The sequence below is a fragment of the Phodopus roborovskii genome, unplaced genomic scaffold, assembly GCF_943737965.1.
Source record: "Phodopus roborovskii unplaced genomic scaffold, PHOROB, whole genome shotgun sequence".
NCBI classification, from domain to species: Eukaryota; Metazoa; Chordata; class Mammalia; order Rodentia; family Cricetidae; genus Phodopus; species Phodopus roborovskii.
The window spans coordinates 15,310,979-15,330,175 of record NW_026125052.1 but is presented as its reverse complement, the minus strand read 5'-3'; the positions used below and the strand labels follow the sequence as shown (position 1 = coordinate 15,330,175).

At 42.8% G+C, this 19,197-nt stretch overlaps 1 protein-coding gene across 3 annotated transcripts in view; it reads left to right on the top strand.

Moving 5' to 3' along the window:
- Positions 1-19,197, top strand: part of LOC127216194 (keratin, type I cuticular Ha1) — a 46,871-nt gene that overhangs the window by 5,233 nt on the left and 22,441 nt on the right. Inside the window, exons 1-7 of one of the 3 annotated variants that reach the window (XM_051176842.1) lie at positions 2,377-2,783; positions 2,887-2,969; positions 3,816-3,972; positions 5,110-5,271; positions 5,363-5,488; positions 5,619-5,839; positions 6,338-6,498. The exons of 1 other annotated variant lie outside the window; for it this stretch is intronic. In XM_051176842.1, the coding sequence (XP_051032799.1) occupies positions 2,436-2,783; positions 2,887-2,969; positions 3,816-3,972; positions 5,110-5,271; positions 5,363-5,488; positions 5,619-5,839; positions 6,338-6,422 (1,182 nt within the window). In that variant the 5' untranslated portion in view covers positions 2,377-2,435 and the 3' untranslated portion in view covers positions 6,423-6,498. Of the gene's footprint in view, positions 1-2,373; positions 2,784-2,886; positions 2,970-3,815; positions 3,973-5,109; positions 5,272-5,362; positions 5,489-5,618; positions 5,840-6,337; positions 6,499-19,197 lie in introns of those variants that run through there. One more of the 3 variants, XM_051176827.1, reaches the window with a different exon arrangement.

Genomic DNA, 19,197 nt, shown 5'->3' with positions numbered 1-19,197 from the left:
GAACTTTGGATTTCAAATCCTGATTCACGAAGATGTTCTATTATAGGTTTTATAGTTTTAGTTCTGATGTTTGAGACTTTGATCCTTTCAGGAATTAAAAAAAATAAATTTATTTACACACTTTGTGTGTATGTGTGTGTAAGAGAGTGGTCCTGTGCCAAGCACATATGTAGAAGTTAGAGGACAATCTATAGGAGTCCATTTCTCCTTCCATCTATGAGTTCCTGGGATTGAACTCATTGCCAGCTTGGCAGTGAGTGTCTTTGTCCATGAGTCTCCTCATGAGTCCCCTTTGGATTTTCTGTGGTTGGTGTGTAGAAATGCTTCCTAAACTATTGATATTAGCACAGCACAGCACTGATTTGAAAACAGTTTTGGACTTCTAACTTATGGGATTTTAAGGAATAAATTTGATTTGTTTTAAGTCTTTAACTCTGTGGTAATTCACGACAGCAGCAACAAGAAACCAATATAGCTTTTAACTATTGAGAGTCTACCCCGATTTAGGCAAAACAGTAGAATGTTATCACAATGAATGTTTATAAACAGTGTTAGAATTAAACCAATTTTCATTTGATTATATATATATATATATATATATATATATATATATATATAATAAAGTTTGAAGAATGGAATGTCTACTTCCAGGTCAATGTCATTCTTCAAAGTTGTCCCCTGTGCACAAGCTCCTTACATGGGTACATTCCAAACTAATTTTTTGTCAAGCTGTTCTAAAGACAATAATGAATCATAATTGATATAATTATAGTTTGTTTGCTTTTAATTATCTAACTTATTCCCAGCTCCTCTTTGGATAGCTTCACAACAGTCAAGCTGATTCCAAAGCAGAAAGGTTTGTTGTTCACAAACTGAGTATTGAAGAAGTGCAGGCTTCCCCAAACAGAAAGCTCTGTGCATGACTTAAGTAGAGATAGCATCTGCAATGGAGAGGTTCTGTGATTATGAACAAAACTTATAGGATCCATGAGTCATGATGTGTTTTTTGGACACATCTTAATATTGCAAATAAATGTGCTCTACATTTTTCCAAAATCTTCCAAATGGCTTTGAAAAAACCTTTCCCTGGTGTTTCATTGCCATCAACAGACACATGGCAAAACAGCAGTTCTCAGTCTTGGGGTGCTTTGAGAGTGCAGTCTTCTCTTAAACACATTGATTTAATCAGCTCAAGAAGCAAAAGTCAGCTTGGCCCTTGTAGAATCTCAGCAGGTGAGGCATTTTCATTGGTTCTCATGAAGCCCACTCACCAGTACCTGGTTGCTGGTCAGAACCATTGGCTTGGCATTCTTGGACAGGACTTGTGACTTTTCTGAGCTTTAGTTTCCCCAGAGGTAGTGAAGGGACAACCAGCTCATCTCCACCTACTTTACAGACTTGCCAAGAAAAGCATGGAATGTTGTGTTCATGGAAACAGTGTCAAATGGGCATTTTCATTGAAAATTATTAAAAAGTTTGATTATTATTGACCCAACACATGAATTGGCTTCTTAAGGATATATAAGTACAACTCTCTCTCTCTCTCTCTCTCTCTCTCTCTCTCTCTCTCTCTCTCTCTGTATTTCCCTCAATGTCAGACAGAGAAACCACCCAATGGCTTCACCTCTCAGAGGTTCAACTGAGGTCCAACCATCTACCAAGAGTACATCTCTATGCTCTATACAGACTGTGGTGTACAACTGGCCAAGTCCTCTTTGAGAACAATCCTCATCCTTTCATCCATCCATCCATCCACCCACCCACCCACCCACCCACCCACCCATCCACCCATCATTTTGCATTTTCATTTCCCAATCCCCATCATGCAACTGATTCTAGTCTGTCTATCTGCATATTTTCCAAGGCATAGCCAGTATCTGAGCATCAGCCTCCTTGCAGCTAGTTCAGGCCAAGTTTCTTTATCAGGATGATTTCCCTGAATGCTGGAATGTGCATAGATTTGAGAGGAAAGGCCAACGGAAGGATGCTTATCCACAGTGCTTTTGCTGTGGTTATATCAGCAGAACCTCCCGGGAAAGGACTGTGATTGCCAAGCAACCCCACCTCATGTCCCTGGCTATCCTCCCCTCTGAGTAATGGTGTGAGCCTCTCAGGACGGTGATGAATCGGCCTCCTTTGAAGCCATCTGACGAAACTCTGATTTCATCAACCACTTGTACCCAGGATGAGGTTGTTTCTGTGACACAAGCTAAATGGAATAATTTTATAGGATGAGGGGGGACTCTTTGAAAGCAATCTAAGTAGCATATTTTGAAGAAAAATCAGCCGAAGCATTAGGGAAGGAAATTATGCTATTTTCCAAGCCCCCACCCACTATTAAGGGTATAAAAGGACTGTGAAGGAAGAAGAAACTCAAACCTCACCCTCATCTACCTTCAGCAGCTCACTGCCCTCCCATCACCTCTCCCAACACCATGTCCTGTGAATCTTGCCTGCCTGCCTTGAGCTGCCGCACCAGCTGCTCCTCCCGGCCATGTATACCCAACAGTTGCCATGGCTGCACCCTGCCTGGGGCCTGCAACATCCCTGCCAATGTGGGCAACTGCAATTGGTTCTGTGAGGGCTCCTTCAATGGCAACGAGAAGGAGACCATGCAGTTCCTGAATGATCGCCTGGCCAGCTACCTGGAGAAGGTGAGGCAGCTGGAGAGAGAGAATGCAGAGCTGGAGGCTCGGATCCAGGAGAGGAACCAGCAGCAGGACCCTCTGGTGTGCCCCGCCTACCAGTCCTACTTCAGGACCATCGAGGAGCTGCAGCAGAAGGTGAGAGGGAGGACTATCTAAGAACCCAGCAGCAGCTGCCTTTCTTTGAATGGGGAGACATGCTCAAGTTCAAGTGGATCTCACATTAGAACTATTGTTTCAGATTCTGTGTGCTAAGTCTGAGAATGCCAGGCTGGCCGTGCAGATCGACAATGCCAAGCTGGCCTCTGATGACTTCAGGACCAAGTATGTTGAACCTTTTGAGTGGGGTGACTTCCAGACCCTGGTGGTTATTGCCTGACTTGTTCATGGCTCTGTGGGTCTCCTGTTGCCTGGAAGGGCACGTGTAAGGGATGAGAAAGACAGACCTTCTCTTTTCATGTCTTCTTCTAAATCTGGCTATGGAAAATAAGCTTCAAACAGGCATTCAGACTCTAGCCCTTCAGTTGATATGGGTTGACTATCCTTTTTCAGAAGTGCTTGGGACCAGAAGTGGTTTTATGTGTGTGTGTGGGGGGAGGGGTTGGTTTCCTTTCTGAGTTGTGGAATATTCGAATACCCCTATTGAGCTGCCTCAGGGACCGGACCTGAGTCGGAACACAAAGCTCATTTGTTAAGGTGTTTATACACCTCCAAGACAGCCGGAATGTTGTTTTATACACTATCTTTAGTGCGTCTGCATGTGGACTTTGCTCTGTCAATGGGAGTCAGGTGGGGCAGTTTTCTCTGTGGTGCTCTGTCCCTCAAAGACTTTCAGAGTGGTAAGAACTTCAGGTTTTGGATTTTCTAGTAAGTGATGTTTAACCTGTATCTAGGAAGTTTCTAGAAAGTTCTTAAAACAAAACAAAACAAATAACTCCCAAATCCAGAGATGGGAATGGATCGCTTTGGTGTTCTATCAAGAACAGAGTGAGAACTCCACCTTAGGGGTATCTTTGGGCCCTTTGTGATGTTAAGCGAGTTAAGACCTCCCCCAGTTGATCCACACCTAGCAGGGTGGAACCAGAGGAGGAAAGGCAAACTACTGTATACATTCATGGAGCTTGTGGTCCAATCCCATCCTAACAAGATCCTCCCACTCTGTGTGTTCAGGTACCAGACTGAGCTGTCCCTGAGGCAGCTGGTAGAGTCAGATATCAACAGCCTGCGCAGGATCCTGGACGAGCTGACCCTGTGCAAGTCTGACCTGGAGGCTCAGGTGGAGTCCCTGAGGGAGGAGCTGCTGTGTCTCAAGAAGAACCATGAGGAGGTATGAAGAAGTATTGAAAAAAGCAGGCTTCAGAACCTAAGAGTAAAGCCATTAGCATTAGGAGAGTGTCCCTGGAGCAGGAGGACTATCTGTCAGGTTCCTTGGTGTGGGACCATCCTAGGAGGATGGTGCTGTATCTTTATTAAGGAGTACAGTGAGCTGTGGATGCTTAAGTACAGAGGTGAGTGTGGGCAGGTGCTAGAGATATGGAGTATAGAGGTCCATCCACGGAACTCTGACCTCTGCAGGTTTTTCTGCCTGCCACCTGGTCTTGTCCTGCCACCACGCCAGCCCCAATTAACACACAGGGATTCTGTATTTGATATAATTCTGTTGGCCAGTTACTTGTTTCTTATCGGCTAGCTCTGTCTTAAGTATTAACCCATTTCTGCTGATCTATGTTTTTCTCTTACTGGGGAGACGGCCGGCATTCTGCTTTCTCCAGACTCTCCATCTTGACTCTCCTTTCTACTTCCTCTTTCCTCCTTGTCTCCTAGTCCCTTCTATCTTCCTTTCCTATTGGCCGACAGTGCTTCATTCATTAACCAGTATGTGAAACAAATATACATAATGGCATCTCCCATCACAGGTTACTACTTTTAGATCCTGGAACTGATGGTGGAGATGGAGGGTAAATAAACAAAACAAAAAAATAACCCATGGCTCCTCTTTTTAAGAACTCACAGTCTAGTAAAGAGGGACAACTATGGAGCCCTAGTGATATAATGTAAGGCTGAGTGAAATATTGTCTGTAGTGTGGTGTGTGTATAGTAGGAGGAAGCCAGTCTTACAGAGAGGAGCTGGGGAGCACTTCTCAGGGACAAGATGGGGATATTTAAATGCTGTCATTTGAGGGTCTAGGCTGAGTAAAGACATTTTTAAGTAAGGCTAAACGTGTAGCACCTAAAGGAGTGTGGCAGGAGACAGGAGGATTTGCCTGTGCAAAGGACTCAGTCTCACAAGGTTGTGAAGATGCTTCAGCTTTTACTGAGGAAGACAGTCATGCGGTTCCTGCTGAAGCTTTATTGCAATATCTGCATCTTTGGAATGACCAGGATATTGATTTAGCTCTCCTTTGTAGGCAGGAACAGAGCAGGTCTCTCTTCATAGGGTCATTCTTTCTCCTTCCCCCACCAGGAAGTCAACACCCTGCGCTGCCAGCTTGGAGACCGCCTCAACGTGGAAGTGGACGCCGCTCCCACTGTGGACCTGAACCGTGTGCTCAATGAGACCAGGTGTCAGTACGAGGCCCTGGTGGAAACCAACCGCAGAGAAGTGGAGGAATGGTTCACCACACAGGTGGGCATCTGAGCTCATGCTCACCTGGGCACTGAGGCCCCCAGGACCCTAAGGCAGGGTCTGATCCTGTCTCTGCCCTTGCTTCCTGCAGACTGAGGAGCTGAACAAGCAGGTGGTGTCCAGCTCAGAGCAGCTGCAATCCTGCCAGGCAGAGATCATCGAGCTGAGACGCACAGTCAACGCCCTGGAGATCGAGCTGCAGGCCCAGCACAACCTGGTGTGTAGTGTTCAGACCCGGGACCACTCCCTCCATCTCTTTCTCTTCAAGCCCGTGACTCCTTTGGGAGGTCATGCAGGAACCTTTAGAGGGAGCAGTTCTGTGACAGCCTGTGTCTTCTCCCCCACAGAGAAACTCTCTGGAAAACACACTGACAGAGAGCGAGGCTCGCTATGGCTCCCAGCTGTCCCAGGTTCAGTGCCTGATCACCAATGTGGAGTCCCAGCTTGGTGAGATCCGGGCTGACCTGGAGCGTCAGAACCAGGAGTACCAGGTGCTGCTGGACATCCGTTCCCGGCTGGAGTGTGAGATCAACACTTACAGAGGCCTGCTTGAGAGCGAGGACTGCAAGTGAGTACAGAATAGATTTCTGGATTGTATGTGTGGTAGACATATCAGATAGAAGAAACTCACATGGTGACCATGTTTCAAACTACGCAAATAGTGCACTGAATGACTACAGTGGACACACTGATTTGTATTAGCCAAGTAAATGTGGGTGAGCAAAGGTGAAGGGAATAGTTCCTGCCTTTGACAGCTATCAGTAGAGAGGAGAGGTGCAGTTAGGAAGTTGCCAGTCACAGCTGTACATGCTGGGTAAGGCAGCTCTCGCTATGATTCGTGAGAGTGCAAGAGTGTGAGACAACAAAATTTTTTAAAAGCACAAGGTTTTGGGTCTGCCCAAGGTATTGTGGGTAAGGGAGAAGGGCTTGATAGGAGTCACAATTCTAATTCCAACCACTGATAGATAATTCACAGGTTGTTCCTGTAAGTACAAGATACTGTGTCTGACGTAGAGTTCTCTGCCTTCTCCTATCCATCCCATTGTTTACTTTTGTGTTTCCCCAGCCTCCCTTGCAACCCATGTGCCACTACCAATGCTAGTGGTAGCTGCTGTGGACCTTGTGGCGGCTGTCAAAAGCGTTGCTCTTAACTGAACAACTTGGATTCCCTTTGAAGATGTCAATGAAGCCATTTAGTTAAAACCCAGGAACGGTCTCTAAGCTCCCTCCTTGGCCAAGTCTTGGAAGATGGCCAGTTAATGGATGGCCATTAAGAAACAGCATCAAGACTACTGTGATTGCTAGAAAGTGACATGCTTTCCAGAACCAACAAGTGAAGACAGCCGTCATCAACCCTCTGACAAGTTCCTTCAGTTGAAACTTGAGTCTCTTTGCTGCTGAAGGTGTCAGACCTCTGCATTCTGAGCTCTGGGGATGATCATAGAGGGTGTTTCCTGTACATGCCTCCATTTCCTGTCTTCCTTTCTTCTCAGGTATTCTATGGAATGCAAGGAGGCAGCTTCGGGTACTTCCTAATAAACTTTATTTCTCTGGCATAGTAAACGTGTTTCCCATTCATATTCATACTTTGTAAAATATTCATGAGTGTCCCATAAAATACCTCTCACTAGCTGGGTGATTAAATGGGCCAAATGACTGACCTATGCTCACAGGGGAACCTTGAGGGGCAGGGAGAGGTGTTCTCTGGATGGGTGGACTCTTGACAAGGGCGGGCTGTACAAAGAACTTGGCCATAAACACTAAGCCCACTTTGCTGCAGCTTCAGGGCTCTTGGCAATTCTAAGAATCCCCTAGCCCACAAATTTCTCCAATTGTCACCCTCATCAGGCTTTTTCCCCTCTCCTCCTAAACTACCTCACCACTGGCAGTCTTCCTCACTTCTCTGGAGCCCCTGCCTTACCTACACAGATAGGGAACGACCCTTCAGTGATTTCAATAGCCTGTCTCTCCTTCCAACACAGCTCTGCCCACCTAGGTTCTGGCACATGTCTTGACCCCATTTATATCCCTGTTCCCCGACAATTGGCACCCCCATATGACTCCAGAATTGAATCTCAGTCTTGTTAGAACACAAACTCTCTAGCTGTTCCCAAACCCATAAACCCAGGCAGACCTCCCCAAAGCTTACTCTCTAGGACAGAAAGGAAAGAAGCCACGAGGAGCTGTGCCCCTAAAGCACCTCCCTCTAGCAGCTACAAGATAAACTTATTGTCTCTTTCAGGATCTGGCTCCGCACACACCGGGAGTTTTATGTCACTGACCATTGAACTATCCACGATCTCTAAAAAATTTACTTAGGGGTTTTTGTTTAGGGGTTTTCTTTGGAGGCTCTTTTTCCTTCAGGTTCCCTCCCCCCATCATGTTGTTCATGGAGGATGTCTCTCTTTTGCCTTTCCTGGAAGCTGTCTCTCTTGAGGAAGCTCGTGAAGCTTTTCTCTGGACTTTCGGGGGAAGTCTCTCTCTCCTGATAAAGTTCACGCTGAAGGGTGATTGGTTTAACTTCTTTTCTATTGAAGCTGTTGATTTCTATCCTTCTCTTTGAAGTCTCAGGTTCCATGATTTCGGTTATTCATAAGGCAGTTTCATTTCCTGTTGGTCCACCCCATCCAGCCTAGGTTGTCTGAGATGTAACTTGGTGAGCAGCTTTGTCTTGGCATTAGTTGGTTTATTTTTTTCTTTGGTTTTTTTAAACTTTCTTTTTATTGAGTCTTTGTGTCTTTCACATCATACATATCAATCCCTGTCCCTTCATATCTGCCCTCTGCCCTTGCAACCTAGCCCCAAAATAAAATAAAATTTAAGAGAAAAAAGAGAAAAAGAAAGGAAAAATCAGTCTCATTATGGAAGCTGTAGTGTGACACTGTGAGTCATGAATAAAACCCTTTTGTCCATATATCTTGACCTGCAAGTGTTCATTTCCAAGATTCATTGGTTTGGTTTCTGCTATACTATCAATGCTGGGCCCTCACTGGGATTCCTCTTGGATAATCCTGTCGTCATCTTGTGTTGCGATAATCCTGCAGCTTTGGGTCTACAGGACTGGCCCCTTCACATGCTCCAGAAGATCACAGATGGCATGGATATTGGGATGGGTTGACTCCTAACCCTGGTTTTGGGCCTGGGTAGTTGTAGGACTTGTTAGCCCGCCAGCTCTCCCCTGTCCTCACCACCAGGGTGAGCTCTCCAGTATTGCCATGGCCAGCTCACCCCTTGCAGCAGATGAGCAAGGGGGTGGGGGCAGTTCTCCTGCTTTCATACCCTCGGGATCACTCTCCCACACCTACACCATCAGGGTCCCACTCTACTGTGTTGCTCAGGTGAGGTGTGGGGTCCATTCTCCTGGGTGCTGCAGTTGGTGATGGGAAGAGACAGTTCTCCCATTCTTGTGACCTCAGGGCCTGCTTTCCCACATGCCACAGGTGGTGAGGGGAGGCATTTCTCTCCCACCCGCACCATCATATGGCAGATGAGGGATGGGGCTGGATCTCCCATGCTTACGCTCTCAGGTCTAGTTCACCAGCATCCCTGTAAGTAGGGTCAGCTCTACTGTGCTGCCCAGATGAGGTGCAGGGCCTACTTTGCCAAGTGCTGCCCCTGGTAAGGGGGAGAGTCAGCTCTTTTGTCTGTCACAAATGGCAGGTGGCAAGGAGTAAGGGCTGCATCTTTCCCCGACACCTGCCTCCATGTAACAGATGAGTAGTGGGGGTAGCTCTTCCATGCTCACAATATCAAGGCTGGCTCACCCATACTGCGTTGCCCAGGTGAAGTGCAGGGTCTACTCTCCTGAGTGCTGTAGGTGGTGTAGGGCATGGGAGCTCTCCAGCTCTTAGATTTTAGGGCCAGCTCTCTCACCTGCCTCAGGCATAGAGTGGTGGTGGTGGTGGTGGGGGAGAAGGGCGTCTTTCCCCTGTGCATGTGACCATGCGGCAGGTGGGGTTGGGGCCAGATCTCTCAAGCTCATGTTCTTGGGCTATTTCACCCCACCCCTATCAACAAGGTCAGCACTGCTGTGCTACCCAGGTGTTGCTCAGGACCCAATTTTCTGAGTGTTGCAGCTGGTAAAGGGGAAGGTCAGCTCTCTCACCAGCTGGAGGCGGTAGCGGGAGGGCATCTTCCCCTTGCCCCCATCATCCCTTACTTGTTCTGCCCAAGAAATTGCCTTTTTAAAAATTCAGAATGTTGTTTATTTGCCCAAAGTTAAATGAAAAGATTTGAATTTCCTAAGAGTGTGTATCTGAAAGACTTAGATAAAATTTTACTAGAGAAGAGTTATATTAAAAGAAAATGAATAAAAACAACAAAAGTCATCACTCATTTATTTCTCAGATTATTACACTTATGTCAATGTGTGAGTAATTAAACCAGTAAATAATATTATTACCCACTATATTTATATCTGACCTTGCTCTAAGACAACATATTTTAAATGTAATCAATCTTTTATTCTTTATTTCTTCTCTCTTGAAGACAATTTTGTTCTCTAAACCTTTCTCTCAAATCTACAATATTTAAAAGTTTATTTTTCTTTTATGTGTATGAGTATTTGGTCTTCATGTATGTCTGTGTACACATGTATGTCTACTGATGGCCACAGAAGCCAGACAAAGATTTTAGATCCCCTGTAACTGAAGCTAAAGAAAGTTGTGAGCTATTATGCTGGTGCTAGGAACAGAACTCAGCCCATATTTAAAAGAAGCAAGTGCTCTAATCTACAAAACCATCTCTCCAGTTCCAATAATTTCTTTTAAAAATTTACATCTTAAAAGAGATATACCTGGGACCCCCATCGCCGGGCCTCTGCCAGAGACCCACCTATCCAAGTGGGTCCACCCTTAGTCCCCACCTGCCTGATCTTTGACCCCCATCACTGGGCTCCTGCCTGAGGAGAGACCTCCTAGAGAATTTGGACCACCTAGAGCTACAGACATCAAACTCTTGACCCACCTAAGCCTACTGGGGGAGTAGCAGAGAGAGAGAGAGAGAGAGAGAGAGAGAGAGAGAGAGAGAGAGAGACCACACCTGCACTCACTGGAAGAAGTGATGGGGAGACGGCAATACAAGAAAACACCTAACAATAGAAAGACAAGCATGACCACCAGAATCTAGGGACTCTACACCAATGAGACCTGAACACACCAGATGAAGCAGAAGAGACAGACTTAAATAATATCTTCATAAAAATGATGGAGGCCTGCAAAGAAGATGTAAGAAAATCCCTTAAAGAAATGGAAGAAAAAACAAACAAAAAATTGGAAGAAATGAACAAATCTCTTAAAGAAAGTAAGGAAAGCCAAGATGAAACAAAAAACAGGTGAAGGAAACAGTTCAAGACTTGAAAACTGAAATAGAGACAATAGAGAAAACACAAACTGGAGGTATGCTGGAAATAGAAAAACTGGGCAAATGATCAGGAACTACAGATACAAGCATAACCAACAGAATATAAGAGATGGAAGAGAGAATATCAGACACTGAAGATAAACTAGAGGAAAAAGATTCCTCCACCAAAGAAAATCTTAAATCAAACAAATCCTTAACACAAAATATTCAGGAAATGTGGGACACCATGAAAAGGCCAAACCTAAGAATAATGGGCATAGAGGAAGGTGAAGAAGCCCAGCTCAAAGGTGCAGAAAACATATTCAACAAAATCATTGAAGAAAACTTTCCCAATCTGAACGACATGCCCATGAAAGTACAAGAAGCATACCGAACACCAAATAGACTGGACCAAAGAAAAAAGACTCCTTGACACCTAATAGTCAAAACACCTAACATACAGAATAAAGAAAGAATATTAAGAGCAGAGAAGGAAAAAGGCCAGGTAACATATAAAGCCAGACCTATCAAAATTACACCTGACTTCTCCACGGACACTCTCAAGGCCAGAAGGTCCTGGATAGATGCTCTACAAGTTCTAAGAGTCCATGGATGCCAGCCAAGGCTACTATATCCAGCAAAACTCTCAATCACTATAGATGGAGAAAACAAGATATTTAAAGACAAAGCCAGATCACAATACATATTTACAAATCCAGCCCTACAGAAAGTTCTGGAAGGGAAACTCCAACACAAGGAAGTTAACTCACAAAGACATAGACAATAGATAGTCTCACTTCACCAGAACACAAGGGTCAAGCAGGGCAAATATATTCACAATACCACCACTACCAAATCTAAAACAAACAAGCATTAACAATCAATGGTCCTTACTTTCCCTCGACATTAATGGTCTTAACTTGCCTATAAAAAGACAAAGACTAACAGAATGGATATGAAGACAGAATCCATCCTTCTGCTGCATGCAAGAAACACATCTAAGCTTCAAACACAGACATTACCTCAGGGTAAAGGGTTGGGAAAAGATCTTCCAATCAAATGGGCCCAAGAAGTAAGCAGGTGTAGCTATTCTAATATCTAACAAGTTAGGCTCAAACCAAAATCAATCAAAAGAGATGAAGACTGTCATTTTGCATTCGTCACAGGAGAAATCCATCAGCACAAAGTCTCAATTCTGAACATCTATGCCCCAAATAGAAAGACACTCACATTCATAAAAGAAATGCTATTAAAACTCAAAGCTCACATAAAACCTCACACACTCATAGTGGGAGACTTCAACACCTCACTCTCTCCGCTAGACAGGCCCACCAGACAGAAACTTAACAAAGAAACAAAAGAACTAACAGAAGTTATGTCTCAATTGGGTTTAACAGACATCTATAGAACATTCCATCCAAACACAAAAGAATATACCTACTTCTCTGCTCCACATACTAAAATCGGCCACATACTCGGCAACATAACACACCTCAACAGATAGGAAAAAAAAAAAAAAAAAAAAAAAAAAAAAAGGAATAGTTCCCTGTATCTTATCAGACTACCATGCTTTAAAGTTGGAATTCAAAAACAACACAAATCACAGAAACCCTACTACAAACTCATGGAAACTGAACAATGCACAATTGCATCATACCTGGGTCAAAGAAGAAATAAAGAAAGAAATTAAGGACTTTCTAAAATTCAATGAGAATGAGGACACAACATACCTGAACTTATGGGACACCTTGAAAGCAGTGTTTCAAGGGAAGTTCATTGCACTAAGTGTCCATATGAAGAAAACAGAGGATAGTCACATTAGAGAATTAACAGCACAACTGAAAGCCTTAGAACAAAAAGAAGCAAACTCACCCCGGAGAAGAAGACGACAGGAAATAGTCAATTTGAGGGCTGAAATCAATAAAGTAGAAACCAAGAAAACAATACAAAAAAATCAATGCAACAAAGTTTTTTTTTGAAAATCAACAAGATAGACAAACCTTTATCCAAACTAACCAAAAAGCAGAGAGAGAGAGAGAGAGAGAGAGAGAGAGAGAGAGAGAGAGAGAGAGAGAGACATGCAAATTAACGAAACCAGAAACAAGAAGGGGGACATAATAACAGACACAGAGAAAATCCAGATAATTTTCAGGTCATACTTTGTAAACCTGTACTCCACAAAATTTAAAAATTCAAAGGAAATGAACAAATTTATGGATAACTATCACTTACCAAAATTAAATCAAGCACAGATAAGCAACTTAAATAGACCTATAATCCCTAATGAAATAGAGGCAGTCATCAAATGCCTCCCAACCAAAAAAAAAAAAAAAAACAAAGCCCAAAGCCAGATGACTTCAGTGCAGAATTATTCTATCAGAAATTCAAAGAAGAGCTAATAACAACACTCCTCAAATTGTTCCACACAATTGAAGCAGAAGACTCATTACCAAACTCTTTATGAGGCCACAATTACCTTCGTACCCAAGCCACACAAAGATACAACTAAGAAAGAGAACTATAGACCAATATCCTTCATGAACATTGATGCAAAAATACTCAATAAAATACTGGCAAATCGAATCCAAGAACAAATCATCCACCATGACCAAGTAAGCTTCATCCCTGGGTTGCAGGGATGGTTCAACATATGGAAATCTATCAATGTGATCCACCATATAAACAAACTGAAAAAGAAAAACCACATGATCATCTTACCAGATGCTGAAAAAGCCTTTGACAAAATTCAACACCCTTTCATGATAAAGGTCTTGGAGAGATCAGTGATAACAGAACATACCTAAACATAATAAGAGCAATATACAGCAAACCAACAGCCAACATCAAACTGAATAGAGAGAAGCTTAAGGTGGTTCCTCTAAAATCAGAAATAAGACAAGGCTGCCCTTTCTCTCCATATCTCTTCAATATTGTACTTGAAGTTCTAGCTAAAGCTATAAGACAACAAAAGGAGATCAAGGGGATACAGATTGAAAAGGAAGAAGTCAAACCTTCTCTATTTGCAGATGATATGAAAGTTTACATAAGCAATCCCCAAAACTCTACCAGGGAACTCCTACAGCTTATAAACACCTTCAGCAAACTAGCAGGATACAAGATAAACTAAAAAAAAATCAGTAGCCCTACTATATACAGATGACAAAGAGGCTGAGAAAGAAATCAGAGGAACATCACCCTTTACAATAGCCACAAACAATATAAAGTATCTTGGGGTAACACTTACCAAACAAGTGAAAGACTTACATAGCAAGACCTCTGTATCTTTAAAGAAAGAAATTAAAGAAACCAGAAAATGGACTCCCATGCTCTTGGATAGGTAGGATAAACATAGTAAAAATGGCAATCTTACCAAAAGCAATCTACAGATTCAGTGCAATCCCCATCAAAATCCCAGCACAATTCTTCACTGACTTTGGAAGGATAATAATCAACTTTATATGGAAAAACAAAAGACCTAGGATAGCCAAAACAACCCTGTACAATAAAGGAACTTCAGGAGTGATGGGAGAGGTCATTCTGTATATCTGTTTCTCATACTGGTTAATGAATAAAGCACTGCTGGCCAATAGGAAAGGAAGATAGGAGGGACTAGGAGACAAGGAGGAAAGAGGAAGTAGTAAGGAGGAGTCAACATGGAGAGTCTGGAGAAAGCAGATCCACCAGCTGCCTCTCTCCGGTAAGATAAGACCACGTGGAAATACATAGAAATGGGTTAATAATTAAGACAGAGCTAGCTGGTAAGAGACTAGTACCCGGCCAACGGCATTATATCTAATACAGAGTCTCTGTGTGTTAATTGGGGCTGGCGTGGCAGCGGGACAAAACCAAGTGGCGGGAGGAAAAACCTTACTCCTTACACAGGAGGCATCACCATTCCCGACTTCAAGCTCTACTGAAAAAAGCCTGGTATTGGCACAAAAATAGACAGGTAGACCAATGGAATCGAATCGAAATCCTGATATTAACCCACATACCTATGAACACATGATTTTTGACAAAACAGCTAAAAGTATACAATGGGAGGAGGAAAGCATCTTCAACAAATGGTGCTGGCACAACAGGATGATAATTGTAGAACACTGCAGATAGACCCATGCCTATCGCCATGCACAAAACTCAAGTCCAAATGGATCAAGGACCTCAACATAAATCCAGCCACACCTCTTAGAAGAGAAAGTGGGAGGTACCCTTGAATAAATTGGTACAGGAGACTGCTTCCTAAACATAACTCCAGTAGCACGGACACTGAGATCGACAATTAATAAATGGGACCTCCTCAAACTGAGATGATTCTGTAAGGCAAAGGACACAGTGGACAAGACCAAACAGCAGCCCATAGAGTGTGAAAAGATCTTCACCAATCCTACATCTGACAGAGGGCTGATCTCCAAAATATACAAAGAACTCAAGAAACTAGTCATCAAAACACCAAATTACCCTATTTAAAAATGGGGTACAGAACTGAAGAGATAATCCTCAACAGAGGAAATAAAAAATGCTGAAAGACACTTAAGAAAGTGCTCAACATGATTAGCTATCAGGGAAATGCAAATCAAAATAACTTTGAGATACCATTTTACTTCTGCCAGAATGGCTAAAATTAGAATCACCAATGACAGCTTATGCTGGAGAGGATGTGGAGAAAGGCGAACACTCCTATACTGCTGGTGGAAGTGCAAACTCGTACAGCCATTTTGGAGATCAGTATGGAAGTTCCTCAAGAAAATGGGAATCAGTCTACCACAGGACCTGGCAATCCCACTCTTAGGCATATACTCAAATGTTCCACATCCATGCAACAATGACATATGTTCAACAATGTTTGTGGCAGCATTATTTGTAATAGCAAGAACATGGAAGCAACCTAGATGTCCCTCAACTGAAGAATGAATAAAGAAGATGTGGAACATTTACACAGTGGAATACTACTCTGTGGGAAAAAACAATGGAATCTTGAAATTCACAGGCAAATGGATGGAACTTGAAGAAACCATCCTGAATGAGGCAACTCAGTAACAAAAAGAGGAACATGATATGTACTCACTCATACATGGATTTTAGACCTTGAGGATCACCATCCTATATTTCACACCTCTAGAGAAATGAAGATACAAGGAAGATTCTAAGAGATTCATACAAAGTCCCTCATAGAAGGGAGTGGGGAGGCAGTGAGTGGGGAGGGGGCTAGGAGAAAGAATAGGGAGGAGAGGAAAGCATGTGGGATTAGGAAGATTGAGTGTCAGGGGAGGAATAGATGAGAGAGAGAGAGGGAGAGAGAGAGGGGTACCATAAAAGTGGGAGCCATTATAGGTTTCAAGAGAAAACTGACTCTAGAGAAATGTCCTACAAGTCTGACGCCAAGTAATAATTTGAGCAGCATGCCCTTCCCTGATAATGAAATTGATGACTAAATTATTCACCGTCGTAGAGCCATCATCTAGTAGCTGATGGAAACAGAAGCAGACAGACACCCACAGCTAAACAATGAGCCAAACTAGAATCCAAATGCAGAGAGGGAGGACAAGACCAGGCTACAGAAACCACAGAGAAAGCTGACCTGAACAAGGAGGAGCTAATGGGTCTCCAGACTGATAGCTGGGAATCCTGCATTGGACTGACTGAGACCCCCTGAACATGGGTCTCAGTTAGAAGACCTTGGCAGTCTAAGGGACCTCTGACAGTGGAACCAGATGTATCCCTGGTGCACAAAAGGACTTTGTGAGTATGTTCCCCATGGAGGGATACTCCCTTACCCTAGAGGTAGGAGGGAGGACCTAGTCCCTACTCCAAATGACTTGACAGATTTAGATGACCCCTTTAGGAAGGCATCACCCTACATGTGGTGTGGGGGTAGGTGGGATAGGAAGGTGGTGGTGGTAGGCATGGGAGGGTGGAATAGAGGGAGGAAAGGAGGGACAGAGAGGGAACCAGGATCGGTATGTAAAATAAGAATAATAAATATAAAATATACCAAGTTATTAAAAAAAAAGATTTACCTGAGAAACACTTAAATGTGTGATAGAGTTCATAGGGTAGCCACATAAATAGCCAATGGTTACATGAATATTTTGGTAGTAATACGAGTCATACCAACATCTGTTACTTGGATATAGTAGCGATGATCTGGTGAACTGTATACATAAAAGTATGTCAAATAATGAGGTGAGGTGTATAAAAAGATACCACTATGGTTGTTAATTTGTATGCCCAGCTTTGATGGGAGATGGCATTATGTATATGTTTATCATACTGGTTAATGAATAAAACACTGTTGGCCAATAGGAAAGGAAGATAGAAGGGACTAGGAGACAAGGAGGAAAGAGAAAGTAGTAAGGAGGAGCCAACATGGAGAGACTGGAGAAAGCAGATCCACCAGCTGCCTCTCCCTGGTAAGATAAGACCACGTGGAAATACATAGAAATGGGTTAATAATTAAGACAGAACTAGCTGATAAGAAACAAGTAACTGGCCAACAGAATTATATCAAATACAGAGTCTCTGTATATCATTTGGGGCTGGCATGGCGGTGGGACCAGATTGGTGGTGGGTGGAAAAACCCTACTCCTTACACAGCTTTAAAATTGAAATCATTGTATTTCACAAACATGATTTTTTTTAAAGACAGGTTTCACTTTGTTGCTTTGGCTGCCTGGTTGATATGTGGAACAGTCTGGCCTCTCTAGTACCAGCCTATAGGCATGCATCACCACATTCATCATCTCTCATGAACTCTTTGCATTCTATGGCCCACAATCCTAAGAAAGACAGTCTTCATCAAGACTTTCTCAATAAACAACAAGTCTCCTGTCTCCATCCACTTGCCTCCTCTTTGAAGTTTTAAATCTGTCAACCCTATAAGGCACAGTCACAGTTATTATGCACTTAGTTAATGCTCTCTGACTGACACAAATACAATCAGTTATCTATTGTTGTGTGCCAAATACTAAAATGCTGGGAAAGAAGAAACATTAATAAACAAAGCCCATTCCTGTCTCATAGCATTATTTACAGCCCAGAGTGAATAAGACAGAGACAGTCATCACTGGTAAAGAGCAAGGTGGTTCAAGGAAGATATAAATGAAGAGTTACAAATTTTAAAAGCATGAGAGAATGGGAAGAGAAGACCCAGATGACAAGCCAACCCCATCAGTGCTTTGTGAGCCCAGCCTTTAACAGGTAAGCCTTCTCTCCATCCCTTGATCAGCACTTTGCACATTTGTTCATTTCATATAATATATGCCTGTCTTGTTGACAGCAGGCTCTTCAACTGCAGTAGAATCATCTCCCAGTTCTAATCATAGTCAAACAAATGGATACTGTGAGGGAATTGAATAAGGAAGAGTAACATTAATCAGAATTAATGATAAGGTTATTGAAACTTTATATACATCTCATAGTTCTGACTTCAATCAACTATTACTATATGATATTAGCATAATTCTGATGACACTTGTTTGGACAGATGTGTGTACAGGAACAAGAAGAGGGAAAATTTTTCCCCCAAGGATAACATTTGTTGGGTAAGGAAATGAGGGATGGGAGATGAATATTTGTAATCTGATAGTTCACGTTCTAACTTAGAACATAAGAGAAATGTGGTAGTAGAATGGAACTGCAGGATAGTTTGGTAGGTTGTATCTGAAAGTGTTTTGAGTGGTCATCTCTGAGACTTTTGTGTGTGGAAACTTTTCAGATGATACATCTGTCAGCTATGTAGCCTGGCTTGTAATAGGACCTGGAAGCTTTTAGAGTTAGGTAGAATAGAATGAAGACCTTCCAGAAAGCTGCTGAGAGAAAGCACAAATTGAGATGGGTGGGTAGAGGAGAGGATGAGTGGAATTTGGAGGCCTCCTCTAGTATGTGAAAGCTGATTAGAGATAAAGAACAATGAAGAAAAGATAGGAAGAAATTATGCTGGTTGAGCAATGCATTAGTCAGGATTCTCTAGATAAGCCAGCCAACAGGATATCTACAGAAATTGAATTACTAGGACGTCTGTCTATCATCTATCTATCCATAAACCTATGTATAAATCTAACTTCTATTTAAGACACAGATGTATTTAAAATTATTGTACAGGATTGGCTCATATCATTAAGGAGATTGAGAAATGTTGCCACCTTGAAGTTGATAGCCCAGGAAAGGCAATTGGGTAGCTCCATTCTAAGTCCAAAGGCCTGAAAACCAAGAGAGCCAATGGAATAGGTCCTCATCAAGGTTTGAAGGTGTAAATATCTGAGACTAGGATTACACTGTATCCTAGGTCAAGACAGAAGCGTGAACCCAACATTCTTCCACACCTATTGTCATTCTTTGAGCCTTCAGCAATTTAGACGATGCCCATCTACAACCTATAAAAATGATCTTCAACATAATTATTTTTCCAGAAACACTCCATAAATCCATTCAGAGGTAGACTTAATCATCTGGCATCCCTTACCAAAGTAAAATTAACACATAAAATTAATCAAATTACAAACTCCATGGGTATAAACTCTTTTTCTGGTGTCCATGGTGGTCAGAAGAAGGCACTGAATCCCCTGGAACTTCAGTTATGGATGATTG